This window comes from Lepisosteus platostomus, chromosome 6, assembly GCF_059453375.1.
Source record: "Lepisosteus platostomus isolate fLepPlt1 chromosome 6, fLepPlt1.hap1, whole genome shotgun sequence".
In the NCBI taxonomy this organism is placed as follows: Eukaryota; Metazoa; Chordata; class Actinopteri; order Semionotiformes; family Lepisosteidae; genus Lepisosteus; species Lepisosteus platostomus.
The window spans coordinates 20,975,883-20,996,777 of NC_142616.1; the positions used below are offsets into that span (position 1 = coordinate 20,975,883).

The following is a 20,895-nucleotide window of genomic DNA, read 5'->3' on the forward strand; positions in this document are numbered from 1 at the left end:
TAAAATTTATGTTGTAAAGATAAGAGTCTTTAAGAGTTTTAGAATTTTTGACAGTCACCTCTTGGTAGATACTATAGCTAATATTCTGTGTGCATATGTGCATATAAGAGTTTGATGCACGAAAATGAAATGGGGCGGATTTTTGAAAATTGGTTTGACCCAATTAAAATTACAATGTTTAAGATAAACAAAGAGTCTCATATTTAGTAGTATTTTTAATCACAGACATTTTCTTCCTCTCTGCTGTGATGTTCCTGTAAGGCCTTCCCCTGCAGAGGCCTAACATTCTTGTTCCCTCATGCATTTAAAAAAAATCTTTTTCTGGTCCTGTCTGACGTGTGATTGCTGGGACAGCTGTAGGGTTTCTTGGGAAGCGATTGTGTTGGAATATTCATAGCCACAACGAGACATGGTTGTCATCCTGCAGTAGGTTCCCAATTTCAAATGAGAACAAGACACTTTAAAATCGGATTCAATTAAAACCCCCTGGCTGCCTTTCAGTTAGAAACCCCAAATAAGAGAACCAAGTGAGATAATCCAGTCCACCCGGTTTTGTTTATTTCTATGTCACATTTGAACACTTTAAAGCCCATTTTGGAATGAGTGACAGAACCTTTGGGTTCAGTCATGTTTGACGGTCATTAAGAAAATCCTCAGGATTTGCTGAGATACTGATGCAAACTACCAATATTTCTTTTTTTGCGGACATAAATTGATTTAAAAGCACTTATTTTATTTATACAACTGTAAAAGATTTAGAAGTTTTCAATTGTGCTTTACGGACACGCACAGTATTCCATGAAACAAGAAAAGAAATTATGCTGAACTCTCTAGATGGCCAGTTCACCTTTATGACATGACAGGTTAATGTTTAGTAGTTAGCCAAACAAAGGTGGGCCACAGAGTGGAAGACCTCGCCTCCCTTGATGGCCATAGTCTGCAGAGCCCTGTGAAAAGCAAAGAGAAGCCCCACTCCTGGGACACCGTAATGCCAGTTTTGGTGAGGTCTGACATGAACAACACTCGCTTCTTTGATAAACTCGTTCAGAAGGTGTGTGACTCTTAATCAGTGATGTGGGTCGTAGTTTTCGTTTTGTGGAGCTTCTTTTCTCTTCATTCTTTTGTATTTTGTCTATGTGAGGAGCAGTATTTTGCTTTATTTGAAAAGACAGTAATGTTAACAGGAATGGTACAGTTAAAACCTGCTAAAGCATCAGTTGGTTAAGTAATGTTATTTGATAGCATTACAATGGAGATTTATTTTCTTCTAGTAAAAAATATAATTTTGTGTAGTGAGGGTATGAAATGGATTGCTTGTGCAATTTAAGATGGAAGCATGTACCTTATAGCCTTGATAGAATTGAATTGCTGGAGGAAATAGTATTTATTAAAACAGGACACAGAGTCATGTATAGAGAGTTTTTTTTTGTCAATATACCGCAGGAAAGCTGGCTAAACCAGTTTGGTCCAGTTACAGCCGTAAACATGTTTCTTCAGTTGTTCTGAAGTCCCACAGAACGTGCAGTTCAGAACTGGAACACAGGGCTGAGCATGTGGGAAGCCTGCACATAACTCATCCCTTGTCAAGGCTGTCTGTCGGAGCAACGCAGCTTAAGTGATCGGAATAATTTGTTCTCCACTAGTATTATTATTGCTTGTATCATAATAATGTTGTTTTTTATAGGTTTAGGAATACCTAAATATTTGCATAATATTAAGCCAAAGGGATGTTTGATTTGCCAGATGCTGTAAATAGTACTTGTTGAAACAGGCTTTTTTGCATATTTTATAGTGGTAATTGAGCTAAAAGGAGGATAATACAGTAGGTGCATTGGCAGTGCAGGACATGAACATAAATTAGGAATAGTGATAAAAGTCAAGAAGGTGGTTTGTTAGTTAGTTTGGAAGTAGCTATAAGAATTCACCTCAATATTAGCGGCCTTTAGAATGTTAGAATTTTGTGTGCATTTTGTCGTACTCCCCTTGAGAGCAGATACTTCTAAGCACTAAAACTGTCATTGATATTAGTTGCTCACTGTGAGACGGAAGTATACATTGCAAGATTTTTGTGCTTCACATGCAAGAAATAGCAGCACGTTATTTAGAACTGATCATGCTTTACAATGATGTTATGAATTTTGACTGCGTAACCTAACTAATTGTGTGCAAGTCTAGACTCTGTTTTTGAACAGCTGTTTCACATATTTGTATTAACCTTAAGATCTGCAATACCTTACTCTTACTAGTCACTCTGATGGAAAAAAGTTGCTCACATAATCAAATAAGGGTTTGTTGCTGAACTAACTTGGTGTTTCATTTTGTTCAGCGAGCGGCTCCCTTGTGCCAGAGGGCTCCCAGAGGAAGGCGCTGCAGAAGGAGTGAAGTGGGCTGAGCTGGGCCTGCGGTGACGCTGTGTTCCTCTGTGCGCGAGAGGAACAATTTGCCTGTCATATCAGAAAACATAACATTGATATGCAAACTCTACACTCAGCAGCCGTTTACTCAGGAAATTCTTCCGTCTCAGAAGATAGGTTTTCCTTGCCTGGGTTTCACAGCTGGAACAGTTTTATTGCTTGTTAGCAGCACATGTGCTGCAAGCATGCAGGGTCTGCAGGCTGTTTAAAGTCGCTGCTTGCTCTGAAAGGTGATTTCCAACAAGGCAGTCTTTCCCTAGATGGTCTGTGACATGAAGGTGAGTGAGGAGACCCAGAGGACTATATCTGCCCTGCATGTCGCCATGACCTCTGAAGACGCTGGTGTCTCTGTGCTCGGTGCCTTGGGTCAAGTGAGAATGGCATCTGCTTTGTCAGCTGGGACCACAAATAACTTGAGCACGGCAGACAGGAGTTTCTTTCAGAACCACGCAGGCGACCTGGCTGGAGGTCTCCCTTACTGCAGCTCGGCAGTGGCCGGCGCCCCCTCCCTGTGCCCTGAGCCCATGGCCACTGTTCCGCCACACACTGCCAGGGCAGAGGCAGCCCGCGACTGCAGCGCACGCAAGTTTTTGGACACAGAATCTGTGGCGGCGGATTCCGCTGGACACGTTGACAGGCTGGACCACTGCAGCTGCACGCAGAGGGATAGCACAAGCAGATTCGATTGCAACCAGCTGTGTCAGACATGTGATCCCGAGGAAGCTCGCAGAGCTTGCCAGGAGCTGGCCTCTCCTAGCGACGAGTCCAGCGGCTTGCCTCAGCAAAACGAGCTGCAGTTGGAAGTGAAAGGGTTCTCTTTTGATGCTTCTTTGTTCGCGGGGGGTTTCCCAGAGGTGAGCTGCTTAGTAGGAAACACTTGCCACCTGGATTCAGGTGTCAGGCATGAAGTTGTATCCTGTCAGTTCGGGACAAGAGGAACCAGCCCACCGCGGTTCTCGGACTGGGCTCCGGGCATGAGGAGCGCCTGTGGAGGTAGCCCACCATGGGTGGTGAAGCCCTGCCTGAACGTGACGTGTGACCTCTGGGTTGAGGATAGGCACTCTAGCTTGGAAAGGCGCCACAGGAAGAACAAACCCAAGTGCCCCGCTGACGGCCCCTGTGGCAGCCCACCTCCGGCGGGAACGGGCCTGAAGCAGACCGGCAGCCCCCAGAGCAATGGGCACGATGGCGCAGCAGAGTGGCCAGCGGGCGAGTTCGTCCGCAACAAGAAGGAACGCTCCACTCTTCTAGTCAGGAGGTATTACAAAAACAACAAGGAGGTGAAGAAATCAGTGTATACTGGCACGAGAGCCATCGTCAGGACTTTGCCCTCAGGACACATAGGAGAAAAAGTATGGGCGGCGGTTTCCAGAAAGAGGTATCATGTATGTAAAACACTGAGCAGGTCTTGGACTGAACGCACCGCTGAGCTGGAGGTGGTCAATTCTCGGCCTCACAGGATCCTCTACTGCCTGCTTCGGGCCAACAGCAGTGAGGTAAGATCATTTATTTTTCACACAACAAGCCAATAAAGGTTTATGTATTACTGTATGTGATACAGGAGCGGTAATGTCTGTTATAGGCAGCCTAATTATTAAAAAGGGTTAATCCTGTAAAGATGTGCTTTTCAGCTAAATGAGATAAATCTATCTCCGACCTGTACTGTTGTACTACAGGTACACTGTGTTAACCATTCAGCATACAGTTGTATTGGAACATATTATTTTCTAACTGCTCCTTGAATGTGATTTTAGTGAAAAATGTTCTAGGCTGAGAAGCACATAGAGGATGAGAAAGGAAGTAGTTATTCAAGTTTCTGATCTCTCTCACACACACAAACTTTGCCCTAGTTTATTATTTAGAGTATCCGCTTGCAGTATGGCTTCTTTCACACACATCTCTGAGCTTCTGTTTGGAGTAATCAGGAAAAACTTTAAAAAAATGTCTCAAGCCTTCTATCCTGTGTTACAGGATGCTAAGTTGACTTGCTTTATTTTCTGTTACTAGCACCATAATACATACACGTGTAAGCCCATGCCCCTTTTACTGAATGGTTGTTATATTGGATGTTTTATTCATACTGCAGGTCAGATTTTCAGAAAGAATTGTTTGTTTTTGTTTTGTCATGCTAGAGAGCACCAAGTCCAGTTTCACGTGTAATACCTCAACAGTGTACTACTACAGAGGAGATATGATTAAGAAATGCAAAAGGAGAAGATTATCAGCAGGAGTTGAAAACCTCAGTACGGAATGTGTACAACTTTAAAACTATGCTTTTCTTTCGCTGGCTGTGTTCTCGTGTGGGGAAAGATGTGGCTAATCCACTTGGTTCTGTTCCATTGATAACTGTATGTGCAATTTAGAAAATGGGCATTAAAACTATCAAATGAGGATAGATTCCACTGGAAAACATCTTGTAACCATTTGCAAATGACATGAGTAATAGACTAGTTTCATCCTACGTAGTGTAGCCATATATCTGGAAAAAAGGTTACTTATTCTGACATAACCAAGCCTGCAATTAATCATTTCAAGGATTTCCAGTTTTCATTTTAACACTGAGATTTTTGTTCTCCCAAACCCTTCATATTACAAGTCTACTCAAGTTGAGCTTAAAACACCACGTGAAGTGAGGTGTCATAAAGAAATATTTGCCATTTCACTGTGTAAACAAAAAAGGGACAGGACAGTTCAGTCTGAACTGTTCTTTAATTACAATAATAAAAATATAAATGAAATCTGGAATGCAAACTGGATTGATTGAATGCAAACTTGATCAATCAATCTGGGTTGAGAACCTGCTTTTTTAAGGTTTTCAAAAATACACAATTTAAAGTGCCACACTTGTTCCCAGGTGTTGCAAAATCAGGTTATTAAATAACGGATCCAAGTGGAGTGATTTTTTCATCTTGGACACTTTATGCATCACTGACCTGTGTGTTTTCTTCATTCCTTCAATGCAAGACAGAATGAAAAGAGAATGTACTTCGTAGGTTGATCACCACTAAATGGCTCACTGCAATGTGTAACTCTACAATACCCCAGATGATTTGACAGTGTCAAATGATTAGTATTGCCTGATAAACAAAGAGACAAACAGTGTAATGCTAGAGTTTCTGTTGAAAGACAGTAGATGTCCAAATTATAACCAAATCTGATTAAATGCCGCTTTTGACATTCTCGGGGGGGATGGGGTTAAGCTTTGAGAGGGTTACAGAATTAAAAGCTTATTTAGGATATCAGATGCCAAAATGCTGCCTAAGCTAGTACTGTATTTTGGGATAACAAACTTGCCATGTAGAAAGTTTAATACATCTTTGAAACATTGTTGTTTTGTCTCATTTTAAACAGTAGCTTTGGAGCCGAACAGATCTCATATGACAGTGGCAGTGCTGAGTCTATTTGCCAGTCTGTTAGAATAAGGTAATTGGGCACAACTAGAGGCATTGAATGCCTTGTTGTTCTATATTGTGTGAATTGGAAGGAATTTCTGTAACTAATAGTAAGGTAGTCAGATACTTGAAAGTGAACATCTGGTTTTGTGCTACAGGAGGACACATTATTGTAGAATTTTGGAGTGTAAGGGGTATAATTGAAAGGGTATGTCATGCATTCAGTGTGGGGGTTCGGACTGCATGCTTTATATATGGTCTCACACAGAAAACTCCTTATAGTCACTGGAGAGAGAACGCTCTTATGTAATCTTAAATTTATCCAGCTCAGTTTCCTTTTGAAAACACACAGTATTAAGATGAGCTATTTCTGCATGTCCACGAAGGACAAGGCTGTTCCAAGGGCAGATCGTGTGGGAGTACCTTTCCATGCTATTGTTGTGTCTTTCTCCAGGTTTTATACCTGCATCAGGAATCATTTTCACAATAAGTTTGAATGTACTTCAGGCTGCAAGATGGGGCCTCTCTGAATTGACAAGATCTGGGTTATGGGATATGTTGCTAAAACCTTTATGCAGTGTTAAGTGTGCCTCCCCTTGTTAGAAACTGGAAAAAGCAAACTGCACATTCCAAAATCAAAATGAAAGACTAACATGTAGCCATTAAATTAATGTTTTATGAATAGCATTTAGCCATTAGCATTTAGTTTGAATTAGCATTTTTATTAATTATTATATGTGTAATTTTTTTGTGTTCTTTCAGTGGAGCAGTAGAAATGTTATGATTATTCCCCTAGAAATAATGGAGTAGCTGGAAAAGATTTATACTTCACGTGGGTATAAAGCTGAGGCAGCAGATTCTGCAGATTATGGATTAATTTGTAGGGCACAAGAATGGATGTCTATTCAGAAATCCTCAGAGGCATTGACAAAGTCAACCCAGAGCAACCAATGTAATGTGAACCAGAGCATGCAAGAAACTACTGGGAAGTGTGTTTAGCCCTAAGATCAGGAGGCATATTTGTATGCAAAGGAACTGTAGGACAAACTACTCAGCCATGTTGTAGAAGCTCACACTTCAGGCTTCTTTGAAGAAGTGGATGAGATCCTTGCATCAATTAGCTACTAGGGATAAAAAAGAGGCACAAACATGTCCTCATCTTATTTGTGACCTTTCTGATATTATTATGTTCAAAATGCAAGTTGGGATATTCACTTTCTATTGTTCTGAAATTGTATAAGCATTGACACTGCAGGAATGGGTTTTCAACTAATAAACAGAATGTATTAAAAGTATTATTACCTCTTGCTAGTTATAGTACATGTGTGGCTTCCCAGAAAAGATTATGACTTAAAAGTTGTGAAGTGTCTTTAATGTCAGATGAAGATATGATGCTGGATAGAATGCAGTCTGAAAGGATGTTATTATAAAGTGAACGTGTAAAATGGTTCTAGAATCAATTATTCCAGACTGACAGTTCTCAATTGCAATACCTGTAGCAGCACTGAGACAGTAATCTGTAGACAGCACTGAGATTTGTGGTGTGAAATGCTTAGGAACATAATGAATTTGTGCCTATAAGAAAGGAGTTATTCATTGCTTGATGGGCACCTTAGGAGGAGTATCAAGGTTTCTGTTCAGACAAATCATAGCTTGCTGCTGTAGATGAATTATGGGTGAGAAACTTGAGGAATTGTTTAGGTGACCTCCAGAAAACCCTGCTCTGAAATATAATTAACCAAAGCAGACAGCACACACTGCTTGCCAGGACTTTTTGACAGAATAAACCTCTGTTACTAGCTAGTCATATCGCTTGGTGCAATTGCAACAAATGCTGTTTTTTTTGCTCTTGTGGTATAGAAATGTGGCCTGTATCAACTTTAAGCTCATTTCTTGAGCAATAATAAGACCATTGAAAAGATTAATAATCAGAACTCCTGTCAGAATAAAATCTTAAGTGTTCCTGTTCTGTTACCACAGAAACCAAACACATGCTATAGAAGGGTACTGTAAGTCTTTTGTGTGTTTTTTTAATAGGATGTGTTTTTTTGCTAAACTGTAGTCATTAAAGGTGATTTTTTATCCATGCTGTTCATCTTGATTTTCTAATAGGAATTCCAAAGTCTCCAATGTATAGTTTTTATTTCCTCGGCTAGAGTGTTGTGCCAAAACAAACACTGCTCTGCACTGGGAGAGCAAGGGAATAAACCACCATCGCAGAACAGGTCTTAGCAGTAAAACTCTGTATTAACTTCTATCACTCTTGCTGCAGTAGGAAACTCCAGTTTACATTTCACTGGGGGTACTTTTGACTTGCTTATCAACAAGCGTGTTAACATTAATGAGTGCAGGATGAATGGAGGTTGGTTCTATAGAACTAATTTTGTGAGTCTGATCTGGGTGTGTAGCATGAAGGGTGGAAACACGGTGATTCCTTTGAGCCTGAAAAAATCAGAATTAAACAAGCTGCCAAATCCTGTTGGGATTTGAGACTGGTTCTGATCAGTACTGGCACAGGGGACCTCTTAAGGAAAACCAGGTTGCTGCTGTAAGTGGTGGATCAGTAGGCAACATTACCTACTGGTCAGTCAACCTGCAGGCACTGGTTGTTGAAGAAGGTTGGGCCTGATCATTACCAGGATGGGATAACCCTGAGAAAAACCCAGGTTACTGCTGCAGGTGGTGTGTTGGTGGGCCTGTAGGGGGCTCTCTTCCTTCTGGTCAAGAATTTCCAAACCAAGCCTCAGTATGGTGACGGGGGAAATTGTGCTGTGGGAGGTACTCCTGTCCTTTGGATGAGGTGTTGAACCGATTATGTTGTCTTTACAGATCCCATGGTATACCTTTTCCTGGCTTCACTTTCCCTTTGGTTTGACAATCTGGTCATTACTGTATGTGATTCATGTTGATCCACCTGGTGGAGTACTTTCTATCTTCTCTACCGCATCTGCTTGGTAGTGGGGCTGCTGGTGCAGAACACCCATCTCAGCTTTGCCCACACATTTAATAGAAACCTGATTGTACATCTCATTTGTCATGAACATGTGACCTAATCTCTTAATGAAAACTATTATTTAAGTTTAGTTAATAGTTAAAAACTAATTATTTCAGTTATTCAGTATTATTAGTTGAGGCTGATTTACTGTATGTGTTGATTATCCTTAATGTTTGCAATTAAATAACCTAATTTAGTTCACAATGGAACTTCATAAGTATTAAAAAATCAAAGTGTCGCATTTATTCTTGCTTGGACTAATTTGAAAGAAAAAGAAACTTTGTGGTAATTACTAATTAAGCAGGCTGTATTGTCACTCTTTCATGACAGTGACCTGATTCACATTAATTACCATATTAATAGGGCAACATTGTTAGTTGGTGAAGATGACCAGCCTTCAGATGACAGCTGCTCAGGAAGAAGCTTTTATCAATGTATGTTTTCAATTTTAATGTCTAATTTCTTCTCCCCCAGAAATGTCAGATGGATACCTGCCTTTATGGTAGGTGTTTCAGAAACCAACATAAATACAGACATTTGTCTCAAAGGAGTCCTAATTAGCCCACTCCGCTGCCTTTAATTACCTCTCCAGGAGCTCATTCGTTACTCTGTCTTATGTTTCACAAAGTTTACATCATTTCCTGTGTTTCCAGTGAACAGGAGGGAGGTTTGTGTCGACCCTAGGTTCTTCTGGCCCTTTCTATAGTAGTCAATATAATGGATGGTACCTGCCGTAGTAAAAACAAATCGCCTAAACACCTGAGTTCCATGAACTTGCTAGCCTCTCTGTGGCAGTGCTTTAGTAGTGCAACTGGACGAACAAGACACTGCAGAAAAAAATTAAATGTCTTAAGACGTGCATTGTAACATGATTACAAGGATCCAGCGGTGGAATGAGAGGAAATGTGAACTTGAGGTGACCTTGTCATCTCGGAGCGTATACTGGGAAAGCTGAAAGGACATTTCTGGCCAACATTCAGTTATTATTTTCTAAAAGAAGCTGAATTCTTGCAAGGGTCGCTGAAAAACTAACTGGATCCTTTGGGGTTTGCTGGAGAGGTACTGCAGATAGTGCAACTTGCGACAATGTTGGGAGCAAAGGATGACTCAGACTCGTCAGGCGTGCCAAGGGAAATAACTAAAGAGTTAGAACAGCCTAGAGTACAAAAGATAATGAGAAGTAAGAAAGAAAAACAGATTAAAACAAAGACTTATGTATTGAATGTCTAGATGCTGTGTGGATATGGATTTCCCCACCTATTGCAAATGCCTTAAAAAAATATTGTGGTTTTGCCTCTTTAATTGAATACCTGAAAAAAGATTGGCTGTAACACTTATAGAACAAGAGTAATTTCAAACAAAATAAAACTGAGGAAGATTGAGCAAAAATAATAGAATTAATACTGTAGCTAGGCCATTAATCATCATCTTCTTTCTGTGTGGAATTAAGTGCTGATTAATTTAGTATGAAAATTACCGCGGTTAGTTTTTGTTGCTCTTTTAGTCTAGTTGCAATATACCACTTGTGTGGTAAAATATGAGCCAAAGATCACCACTGAGGTAGTTCGGCTGTAATTGCTGAATTAATCTGAAATTTAAGATGAGGTCTGCACGAATCATACACATCGATTCACACAAAATAAGCTTTTTGCTTTAGGGTAGCTCTAAATACGAAAATGTGGCCAGAGTGGATGTTACAAGGTCTCATCTTTAGGAGAAAGTGTAAGACCGTGGTGATGGACAAAACAACAGAAAGTGCAAGTTAAAAACAGTGCAGATAACTCAACAGAGAGAATGTTTGCTGTTGCCATAGTGCAGAATGGAGTGACATTCTTGAGCCTGAATGAGAAGCCTGGATCAGCTTGTGCCTATTGTATTCACTCTTCCTCCTCCGTTGCAGGTTAATTCAAGGAGTAAAAATCAGGAATGCACTTGAGAGAAGTTTTTTTTTGTTTTATGGAATATTTACTCATTTGTAATGAAGAATTATTAAGGGAACAGATGAAAATGAAGTCATGCATAGCAGTTTGAATACCATGAAACTGGGGGAAACATTTATAGAAGCTTTTGTAGTAGTGTGCAGTTTTCTGCTTAGGCCAAGGGATTCATCTGTACAGAGCTTACTTTCATTAACAGGTGGTTGACCCTTACGTAGCTAACAGTATTTCCCCCATCGCTGGAAATATTATTGCACTGTACTGTAGGCAGGATCATTAATATCTTCAGAAGTGAATTGTACATTGACAGAGGTGTCAATTATATATTCCTATTTGCATAAGTGTATTTATGTCCTTGCTTACAGTACATACACCTCTAGAAGCCTAGATGAAGGAGTTTACTCTGCGTCCATGTGAGACTGATGGCAAACCATTCTGTCTTCACCACCTGCATTATGCCAAATGAATACCTCTGAAGATCTTGTTCATGACCACTTGCTGTTGGCGACTGTATCTTTGCTGTCCGCTCAGCAGAGAGCATCCAAATCATCACAAACTACCTACTTGCACTTAGAAACTTGGACTTTCTGTCTGTCTGAAGAAGACTGAATTCATGTACCAGCCTTCCCTTGAAATGCCTTATTTGCAAATTTGAAATCTAATGTGTGTGAGGAAGTATGGTTCTGTGTTTCTAAGGCTGTCTGGACTCTATCTTCCAGGTTTCTTTTGTTTTGTCTTCTTGGTGCACAAGGAAGAGAGTTAACAAGCCGTAACCTGACCATGACTTCAGCTCTGTTCCATTTTACAGAAAAAAATTGCCGTCAGTACAATGACTTTCAAACTTCCAAAGGATGTTTGTGTAAAGGTTTACATGGTTATTGCCTTATTTTGCCATTTGGCAAGTTGTTTTAGTCTTGAGAGACATCATATTGGCTCTCTTTTCAGTTAATAAAACTACGTGCTTTGGCATAGATAAAGAACAGGCAAAATGTGCTGCAGTATAGATCATCTCTTATGAGTTATGATCATTGAGGAGAGTACCACAAAGACATTTTCTGCCCCCTCAATCCCGATATTTGGCTAATGATCATAAACAGATTTTTAATTACTTCAAATCATGAATTATATCAAACAAGGTCTGATCATCTGAGAACACAGAAGGAAAGATGAGAAAAGAATTTTATACTGGTGTAGTGGAAAAGCCAGCTTGTTGGCTGACGAAAATGGAAAACCATAATTAAACTCACAGCTGTCAAAAGGAATTCTCTGAAGTCTTCTCCATATTGCTTCACCATGGGGACCTGGCATTCAGTCGTGCTCAGACTCAGTCACTGTACATATTTCTGCACTGATGGGCTGAAATGTTACTGTGATTTTTTGTAACAGCAGCACTGACCAGTAGTTTATGTTTTAGAGGATGGTCACTGGACCTGCCCAGTGTATCAAGTTTCAGTCCCTACTTGACTGCGGTGACCGTGCTGGACTGTGGGTCATTATTCAGTTCAGGAGAAAGGGTTGCTATGAAACACTCTGTAGTCTAAACACAAACCAGATATCTCAAGATGTATTCCCTGGATTATTTGGTTCTCAGACCCATTTGTTGTGTGTGAACACATTTAACTACCTAGGGTTGGAAAGCGGTCTGTTTCTGAATGCAAGGTGTCAGTGAGCTATGACAGATCCAAGGCTTACTAGCTGTCGAGAGTGAGAGTGTATGCATAGTTTATGTCCTGTACTTCTGTTCTGTATATATGTAAGGTGTATATATCTACAAGTCTTCTTATATGTGGTTAATTATTTTTTACTCTAAAAGAATATAAATCTCTGGTTATTACTGGGCGGGTTTAAAACCCTTGGAGTCCATAGTCACAGAATAAATATTCTTAATGGAAAATAAAGCAATCTGCTCAAGAGTTCTACGTTTTTATTTTTCAGCTTATTTTGGTGGTAATCAGAACTTGGGCAAGTAGTTTTAATAAAGACTAAACTAAATTATGCTGCAAATTTGGAAGGTGTACCTAACCAGAAAGCTGCTGATATCAGAAACTTTGAGAAACTCCGTCTTCATCTTCTGCCAAAGTAATTAAATTTTAATAAACTCGATGGTGAGGTGTAGTGCTGCTTCTCTGAATAATTCACTGCCTGTTTTGTCTTAACTGAGGTTTTGATAGATACTGTACTCATTGTTTTCCCCCAGCAGTAGCTGTAATTCAATCAGGTTTTTAAAGTTTTATAGGAACCAAACTTTCTGTGCAGCTGCCTCTTTTTCAGCGAGTGTTTCAGCAGCGCTCAAAGTAGAAAACAAATGGCCCTTGAAAATGACCCAGAGATCATTGTTTTCCAGGTAAGCTACCTGTCTTTCGGGTGAATTTACTTTGTGACACAGAAAGGTAATCCGTTAAGTACAACATCAGGGCCAGGAGAGAGGAGGATGGGGGAGAAGAGCTGGAACAGCCAACAGAAAAGCAGGTGGGATTATAATGTGGGATTGCTTAGGAACACATGCTTGCTTGAGGACCTTGAAGAGAGAGTAAATATCAGTATTAAGAACTTGCCTGTTTAGTGTACACCAGGTATATAAGTACAGTTTTTGTAAGGAACGACCATTAATATGGCTAACAAGAAATATTTCTGAAAACCAGAATTTGCTGTACAATTAACCGTAGTGGTTATCAAAATAGTACTTTGTTCACATGCTGGTGCCAGTTGTATCAATGTTTTTACCTTCCGTGGGTGAAAGGCCTTTACTGTACAGAGCTACAAAGTCCAGACTTCAGAATTAGCAGTAGCTTAGCAATAATAAGAACATGAAAAGGTTAAAAATGAGAACAGACCATTCAGCCTACTTGGCTTTTTTGGTAGTTAGTAGTTAATTGATCCAAGGTTCTCATCCAGCCTTTAAAAAAATTGGGCTATTGTAAAGAATTGCTTCCAGGTCTCGAATTAAACACATTTCTGCATAATTTCCACTTCCGCACTCCGATTTGCATTTCACTGTTCATGTTTATTCACTAATATTCTTTAACATTTAAATTGCCACCCATGGGGATGAATAAAGTATTTTGAATTGAATTAAATTGAATTGTTGTTTATTTCTTGTCCAAATCGTTTACTTTGAGACCCTGACAACTTTTGCTATCCTTGTTTTTTAGTTTCCAATATTCTCGATGGGATTCTTGATGCTTCACTGCCCAAATCTTCAGTCATTCAAGGGCTGTTCCTGTACATCTTCTTAAGGGTTCCCCACACAAAATAGCTACATAGATTCTTACACAGTATGCAGAATTCATCTGCCAAGACCAGCTGTGACCAATGTCCTATAAATCTATTTGAAATTGCTCGATTCCCAGAGCTCTCAAGTGTCTGTTGATGTGGGCAAAGTAAACCAAGCTTCTAGCTTTCCTGTTCCGGTGATGACAACCTCACACTTGTTAGGGCAGGTTTACAAGTGTGACAAGACAGACAAAATGATCAGTCCATTGCTAAACACCCTGTATATACCATGGTAAATGTATAATGATCTGCTTATGAACTTGTGAAAGACAGCTCATACAGTACAAAGAAAACCTGTATTCAATTAACACCATTTTTCACAAAAAGGGTTTTCATATGATAACTTGCTACAGTATGTGCAGATCTTGGCTAATCAAAATGAATGTCTCGGTCAGTAGGTCTGATGGCAGGTGTCTGGACAGTCTCTCACTCTTCCAAAAGAATTGTGCCATCAGCTAGGAATGTGCATATTAAGCTTGTTCTTCCCAGATGGGCAGTATGCAAAGAGTGCGGGATAAATGCAGTCTGTTTAAGCAGATGTTTGTGCTCATAGAAAAAAGACATGGTATTCCTAAATCTATGTTCCATTTCAGAAAGTGATCTGTTTTTTTCTGAACTGTGCAGAATCTGAATACCTTTCTGAAATGGGCACTTTACTGGGGATATTGCTCTTCATGTGGCTCAGAATTAATAATTCAAGAAAGCACATTCATGTGGCATTGATTCACATGCTATAAAATGGCCAATATAGAGTTAAAAAATAACTCAGTTGTTTATTATAGTTTTAGAAAACTGTGCCATTACTGTGACTGTTGTGTGCTGTGAAAAAAAGTGGTTTTAGAGGAGTGCCACTAAGTGCCTTAACCGGTCAGTGACTCTATAGTCACAGGTTCGAGCTGACTGAGCAGGATTCCCAAGAAGGTGGGGTGGGATTAGTCAGCTCTCAGTGATGCAGTAACATCTGCAGGCTCGTGCAGGTGCTGAACCTGACCTCCCTTACAGGGCTGAGCTGCCGGGGAGCCATTGAAGGAGCAGTGACTTGAAAGTGGCAGGTCAGAGGAACGTGCCTACACTTCTTCCCTCTCCTGGCTTCCTCGTTCTGTGTGTGGACACGGGGTTCGTGGCTGAGAAACCCTTGGCGATTCAGAATTGGAATTGTTTAGGAAAAAATATTAACAGGTGATAAATCATAGAAACAAAGCAAAAAAATGTTTTTCCGAACAATTCCAATTTCGAGCTAACATGCAAAGCTGACTTTAGTATTAGTAGGCTATTTGGGATATTTTATTTAATGGACACCTCTGTATACCTGTACATTTAGATTTCTGCATTCCTGTGTTTGTGTTACTATTGTTCACCAGAAACTTGGATGTATTCATGAAATATTGAGGTTCTGAAAGGGAAACTTTGCTCACTTTAAGCATGAAACTAGGATTCACCTACAGTACTTATAATGTGTTTCTGTATATACATAAGTGCTGTAAGAAGAGCATTAACATTACTAAAATTATTAAAGTGACTGCTCATCATGTAATTTAGAAGTGAGATTTAAGGAGTAAAGAAGATTCATTTCTATGGGGGAATAAGGATATTCCAGCAGATATCTTAAATGTGTAGGAGTGGGTCATATTAGGGTATTTCTAAGCATACCTATTGTGCACCAATGTTGAAGAAAGACTACACACCGTCTTCCATTCTGAAGTGGATTTATCTGTTTTAAACGTTACTCAATACGTTTTTCGTGTTTGCTAATAGGACTTCCATAAAAAAAGGTAGCACAGTTGTTCACATTTTATTACTCTTGGATGCCACCTAGTGAAATTGCTGTTTATCCCAAAAAAACTTTCAGTATCGGCAAGTAGTTTAACATACTTTAAATGTAACACCGATAAGAAGGACTTCACTGTAATTTACTGAGTGTAGAGTTTAAAATAGTTCAGAATCATATGGTAGAATTGATGACCCTCCTTCATTTAATCACGTACAGTAGCTCCTTCATTTAGAAGAGTAGATATTATACATTTTTACTTTTCCATTCCGAGTTACAACTTGGTAACAGTAGTGTTACACAAAATGTTGTATAAAAGTGCAAAAGTTTTCATATTGTGAAATAAGCAGTTTAACAAATTTAAAATATAGGTTTGTACAGTATATATAAACCCAATGCAGTAGATTGCACAGTTAATGAGAAACCTAGTGCTACATGCATTATATCCAAAAATGCTGTATTAAATATTTCCAAATATGCCCTCTTTTCCCGGGGAATCAAGGTGAAATTGTTTTAGACCCTGGTGTCCTGTAAAGGCTGTAGTCTGCCAGGTTAGACTCCTGGTCACCTTGACCCTGAAAGAGCAGTGGGAGAAATAGGGTGAATGAAACAGATGGATCAATGGCTGTTAAAGCCTAAAACAGGCTAAAACATCTTCCTTTCACTAAGGATTCTGTGAGTCTGGAACTGACTTTCAGAACATGCTTAAAGCTGATTCCATGGGTTCCTATGGGAAAAGGATATATTTCTTAGAATGTTAAAACTCCTATCTCCCAAGCACACAAGATGGACAAAACGGCCCCATCCAGTCTGTTACTTCTTTCATGTCCTTATGCTTCTTATTACATTACTGTCCACCAGGTGGCAGTGTTGAATGGAGCTGTGAAGCTCTCCGCGGGAAATCAACTCGAGTCAAAGGCAGTTCGTTTTCTTTCCTAGTATCCAGAAATACTTGAATAAATGAGCCTGAAACACCCGGACTTTGTCCAAATTCCTGTCTCAAACTGACCAATTTAAATTTTATTTGAATTTTAGTCTAAAAGAACAGCATCAATTTTATTGACTGATTGTTTTTTGTATTGTTTTTTTTTGCGGTAGCTGATGCTTTGTGTGAAAAAATGTCCCGAAGCTCTCATTGTTCCTTTGCTTGTGCTGTTGAGCGGCAGCAGGTGCATCTGGGGAATTTTGACAGCCTGTCATGTGGTGACACAGTGTGTTTGTGGGGCTGGGTCAGTGACGCCCGGCTGTAACTGGAGCTGGGCTCTGCCGTGCTATTCAAGGAATCAGCACTGAGAGATTATTGTGACCTGGACCTGTTCGCTGATGTAGCGACAGCTTTGTGAGACTAGACGTCTGCACAGGTGCCTCTGCCCCTGTCCAGTTGATAAAATCTTTGAACAAGCAATGTATCAAAATACAAACCAGATCTACTCATCACTGTATTATCTTATATCAATTATTTGCACCAGTAATAAAATAATACCAATTTGATAGCATCAAATGCAGTTTCTGAGTAAGTATGAAAAAAAACACAGTGTATCATAATCATATCAGTAGTGTTGAAAATTACACAGCATTTTAGATGTGTGAAAACATTCAAAAGTATCTGAGTCGTGACTGCTGGGATGATAGAATTTCATAGGGCAACGGGAAAGAACGATTGAAAATAGCTAATCAGACCTAGTCTGCATGTCTTTGGGAGGTAGGAGGGATGCACAAGAATGGGGAGAGCAAGTAGATGCCACTCGGACAGATGTTTAAGGCCTGAATCAAACGCAGGACCCTGGAGCAACAATAATGCTGACAGTGCTCTGCTAAACTCGTTGCTCTTTGGCACAGAACACTCTGCCCTCTACTTGAGACCTTCAGTTAGTCTAATCCAAGCACTGGAAAATTGTTCTGGCTTCCAAATATCAATACTGTCTCTATGGCAGCCGCTGTACAATTATTAGCCCAGAAACTATAAATATTAATGAAATGTGTACCAGTCTTAAAAACAAAAAATAATTAGGGAGCTGGCTCGACACATTTCACACTCAGGCTCTTTGTAATTCTTCTAAACTAGTGGGATTTCCAGCTGTTTCCAGGAAAACCTGCCTATTCAGAGACATTACGTTTTAGTAGTGCTACCACTGATACTCCTGATCTTATATCTTTTTATTTTCTGTTTTTTATTAAAGAGTTTCAATTGACAGTTCTGGAAAATTCATTTGTAAAAATTTTCTTGACTATTTGTTTTCTAAAACGACGGATGGCCGTTTTGAGGGTGTCTGTATGGTTACCTGTTGTGTATGGGTGCTGATTTTGCAGTTTATCAGATACGGAAATGCAGTTTTTTGCACAGTGATTGTTTCTATTTAGCCAAGCAACGTCAGCCCTTAAACTGCTGATGGTTTGGCCTGTCCAATGAAATGAAATGTCCACGCTTTGTGCTGCAGTATTGGGTCTCAAGTGACCTTGCAGGCTGAATTTGGCTTAGGAAAGAAGCTCTGCTTCAGTTAATTGCTCAAACCAAATGAAGAGAAACTGTCCATGGGACTAGCATGGACTCAGGCATTATAGACCCCAACACTACAGTTGTTCATAGAGTTGACACGTAGTAAAGATGCTACTTACTGGAATTTCTTTCACTATATCCTTTTATATTACTCTAATCTTTGTTTGATAAAGCCTTCAAGGCTTTGTTTGATAATAGTTTTAAGAGAGACATAAGGCACATGAAAATCTTCAGTCTTCAGTGCCTGAAGAGTTTTACAAGACCTGCACTGGCAGTCATGACCTCTGGCCTAACTTGAGTACGTGGTCTTGGATCACTTACAGCATACTATACTTAAGCTTTTGGTACAATCTCTTCTGCTGAAGAAGAATAAAATATGCTGCTGATGTGGCTGTTCCATTTTTCACAATACATTAAGCATGCTTGTTTTATCTGCTGTTCTTTTAAGAGGTTCCCATAGCAACCAGCATAGAAGTTTTGCTGATGAGTAGCCACCACTCACTTTCCAGAATGAAAAATTGCAATTGCAGCTTTGTCACTGCCATAATGAGGTTATTGAATGCAGAATCAGCCCTGGCGATGCAGGCTGATTGGCCTGCAGGCTCATTGGCTTCACAAAATAAGAAGGGGGATAGATAGCAGACAGAAGGGCCTGTCAAGTTTATGTGCCAAGTGATTAGATAAGCTAATTAGCCATCTAATCAAGTTTGCATAGAACAGCTGTCATTTGTGGCCCTCTTCTCAGTGGGGAAACAGAACATTTTACATGTAAGTGGCATCATCAGTAATCAGTAAGTTCTGTTCTTAGTTCTCGAGTGTTCCCATCTTATGCGGTGCCTGACACTTATTTCATTTTTGTGTAAAACTAGCCATGTGATATTATTTAGACAATGAGTGATGAAAGCCAATTAAGGCCTTCCTGTGCTCATGCCTTTGAGTTTAGAATATGGTACCCTGTGACTCTAAAATGTGTACGTAATCTGATTTGAAGACATACAGTATATGGCATAGGTTGAATGGATAGTACAGTTTTTTTAATATGCCCTTTGTGGTCCACCATTTACCTCTACCTGACACTTCTGTAGACACACTGATGCAAAGGCAAAATTGATCATTGAAACCAGGAGACACCAGACCTTCCACAGTAGCTGAGTTTGACAGCCCAGATCCAAGCACGTCTTGTTAAACATCCATCCCAGAAACTTCAAGAGTAAAAAAATATCTCCCCATAAAGCCAACTCAACTTTATTCAAGATGATAAAGTTTACTCAAATATACACTTTATAAAGAAAAATATTTCACTAGAATACATTTAATGTCAGGCCAAAAGCTCATGAATATTTATGACTTACCCTCAAATTTATATTTTATTCCTACTTTTATATGTGTAAAATATTCTATTATCAAAATATTGATAAAGTGTATCCTTTTCTTGGGAGGTATATTCTTTTACCCCTGTGTTTTACTTGCAGAAGACATTTGATTTATTAAATGATACTAAAGCAGGATGTGAAAATTGTTACAGAGTTCTAAGATCTCTTAAGAACTGCCATAAATGGTTGGATGTTTTATGCTGGTCAATGTGTTAACATGGCTTTTTGATTAAAATACCTTCTTCTCTCATACAGTATGTGCCATTTAAAAGAATTTAAAAAAAACTTAATTGTGATTATTTTTTTTCTTTTAGAAAAGATATAAATGAAATCAAGCAAAACATGAAATTGTAAACAGGTCTAGGTATGCATTACATCATTGAATGTGTTGATGAGATTAACATTGTCATGCGTAGAATGTTCATTTGTCCAGCACTGTCTCCTCCTTAATGAGTTCCAGGTTTTCTCGGGTGTCTACATTGAGGCTTGTTGCTCTCAGTTTCTGTGATTAAATGCTGTCTGTAGGATTCCAGTATTACACTTCCCTTAATATTTTTTCCCATGGCCTCTCTTCAGCTTCACGAAGCTAATAAACTAAATTAACACCCTCCACCATTCAAATTTCCCTCCCCTGCCTTCTCTTCCCTAGAACACACACACAGCACAAACTTCTTAAGTCTTGTTGTAAGAGCCAAACAGCCTCTCAGTTATTTGAAGGAGAGATGGCTCTAAGGAGAAGTAAAACAGCCTCATGTGAAATTCAGCAAGGGATTATGATCTGGCACAGAGTTCAGTTCCCTGCAGCCTGTTAGGCAGAGTCTCAGCAGGGGGAGACTGAGAGGAGACCAGCATCTTGCTGAGTAGGACACAGCCAGGAACCTTGCCACAGGGGTGTTTCAAGGAAATAAGCGGGATATAAAGACTTTGGCCGAATACAGGTAGGGTAAAACAGATCTATCTTTAAGCTTAATTTCAAGATGCAAACACAACCCTTATTACTTATCGCCATAGCTGCTTTGCGAACTGTGAACAGTGAGCTGTTCTCTTTTTCTGATAATCTCTGGGATTTATGTTTGTGAATTGGCAAAGACATTTGTTTGTTGTTTTTGCAGTGTGAATTGACCATTTGTTCAGCTAGCAAATTGTACTTAATTTTTGTGTCTCTGTACCAGGTACAGAAATGATGCTCCAATACTTTGTTTGATGGCACACGTATTTTGTGTTATTTGTGTTATTAGGATTCCTT

General features: G+C 39.5%; 1 protein-coding gene across 7 annotated transcripts in view; it reads left to right on the top strand.

Moving 5' to 3' along the window:
* The window catches only part of plce1 (phospholipase C, epsilon 1), a 111,830-nt gene that overhangs the window by 11,791 nt on the left and 79,144 nt on the right, over nucleotides 1-20,895 (top strand). For 6 of the 7 annotated variants that reach the window (XM_088634731.1, XM_088634734.1, XM_088634735.1 and 3 more), the window contains exon 2: nucleotides 2,327-3,910. In XM_088634731.1, coding sequence (XP_088490857.1) covers nucleotides 2,675-3,910 — 1,236 coding nt within the window. In that variant the 5' untranslated portion in view covers nucleotides 2,327-2,674. Of the gene's footprint in view, nucleotides 1-964; nucleotides 1,052-2,326; nucleotides 3,911-20,895 lie in introns of those variants that run through there. The other variant, XM_088634733.1, reaches the window with a different exon arrangement.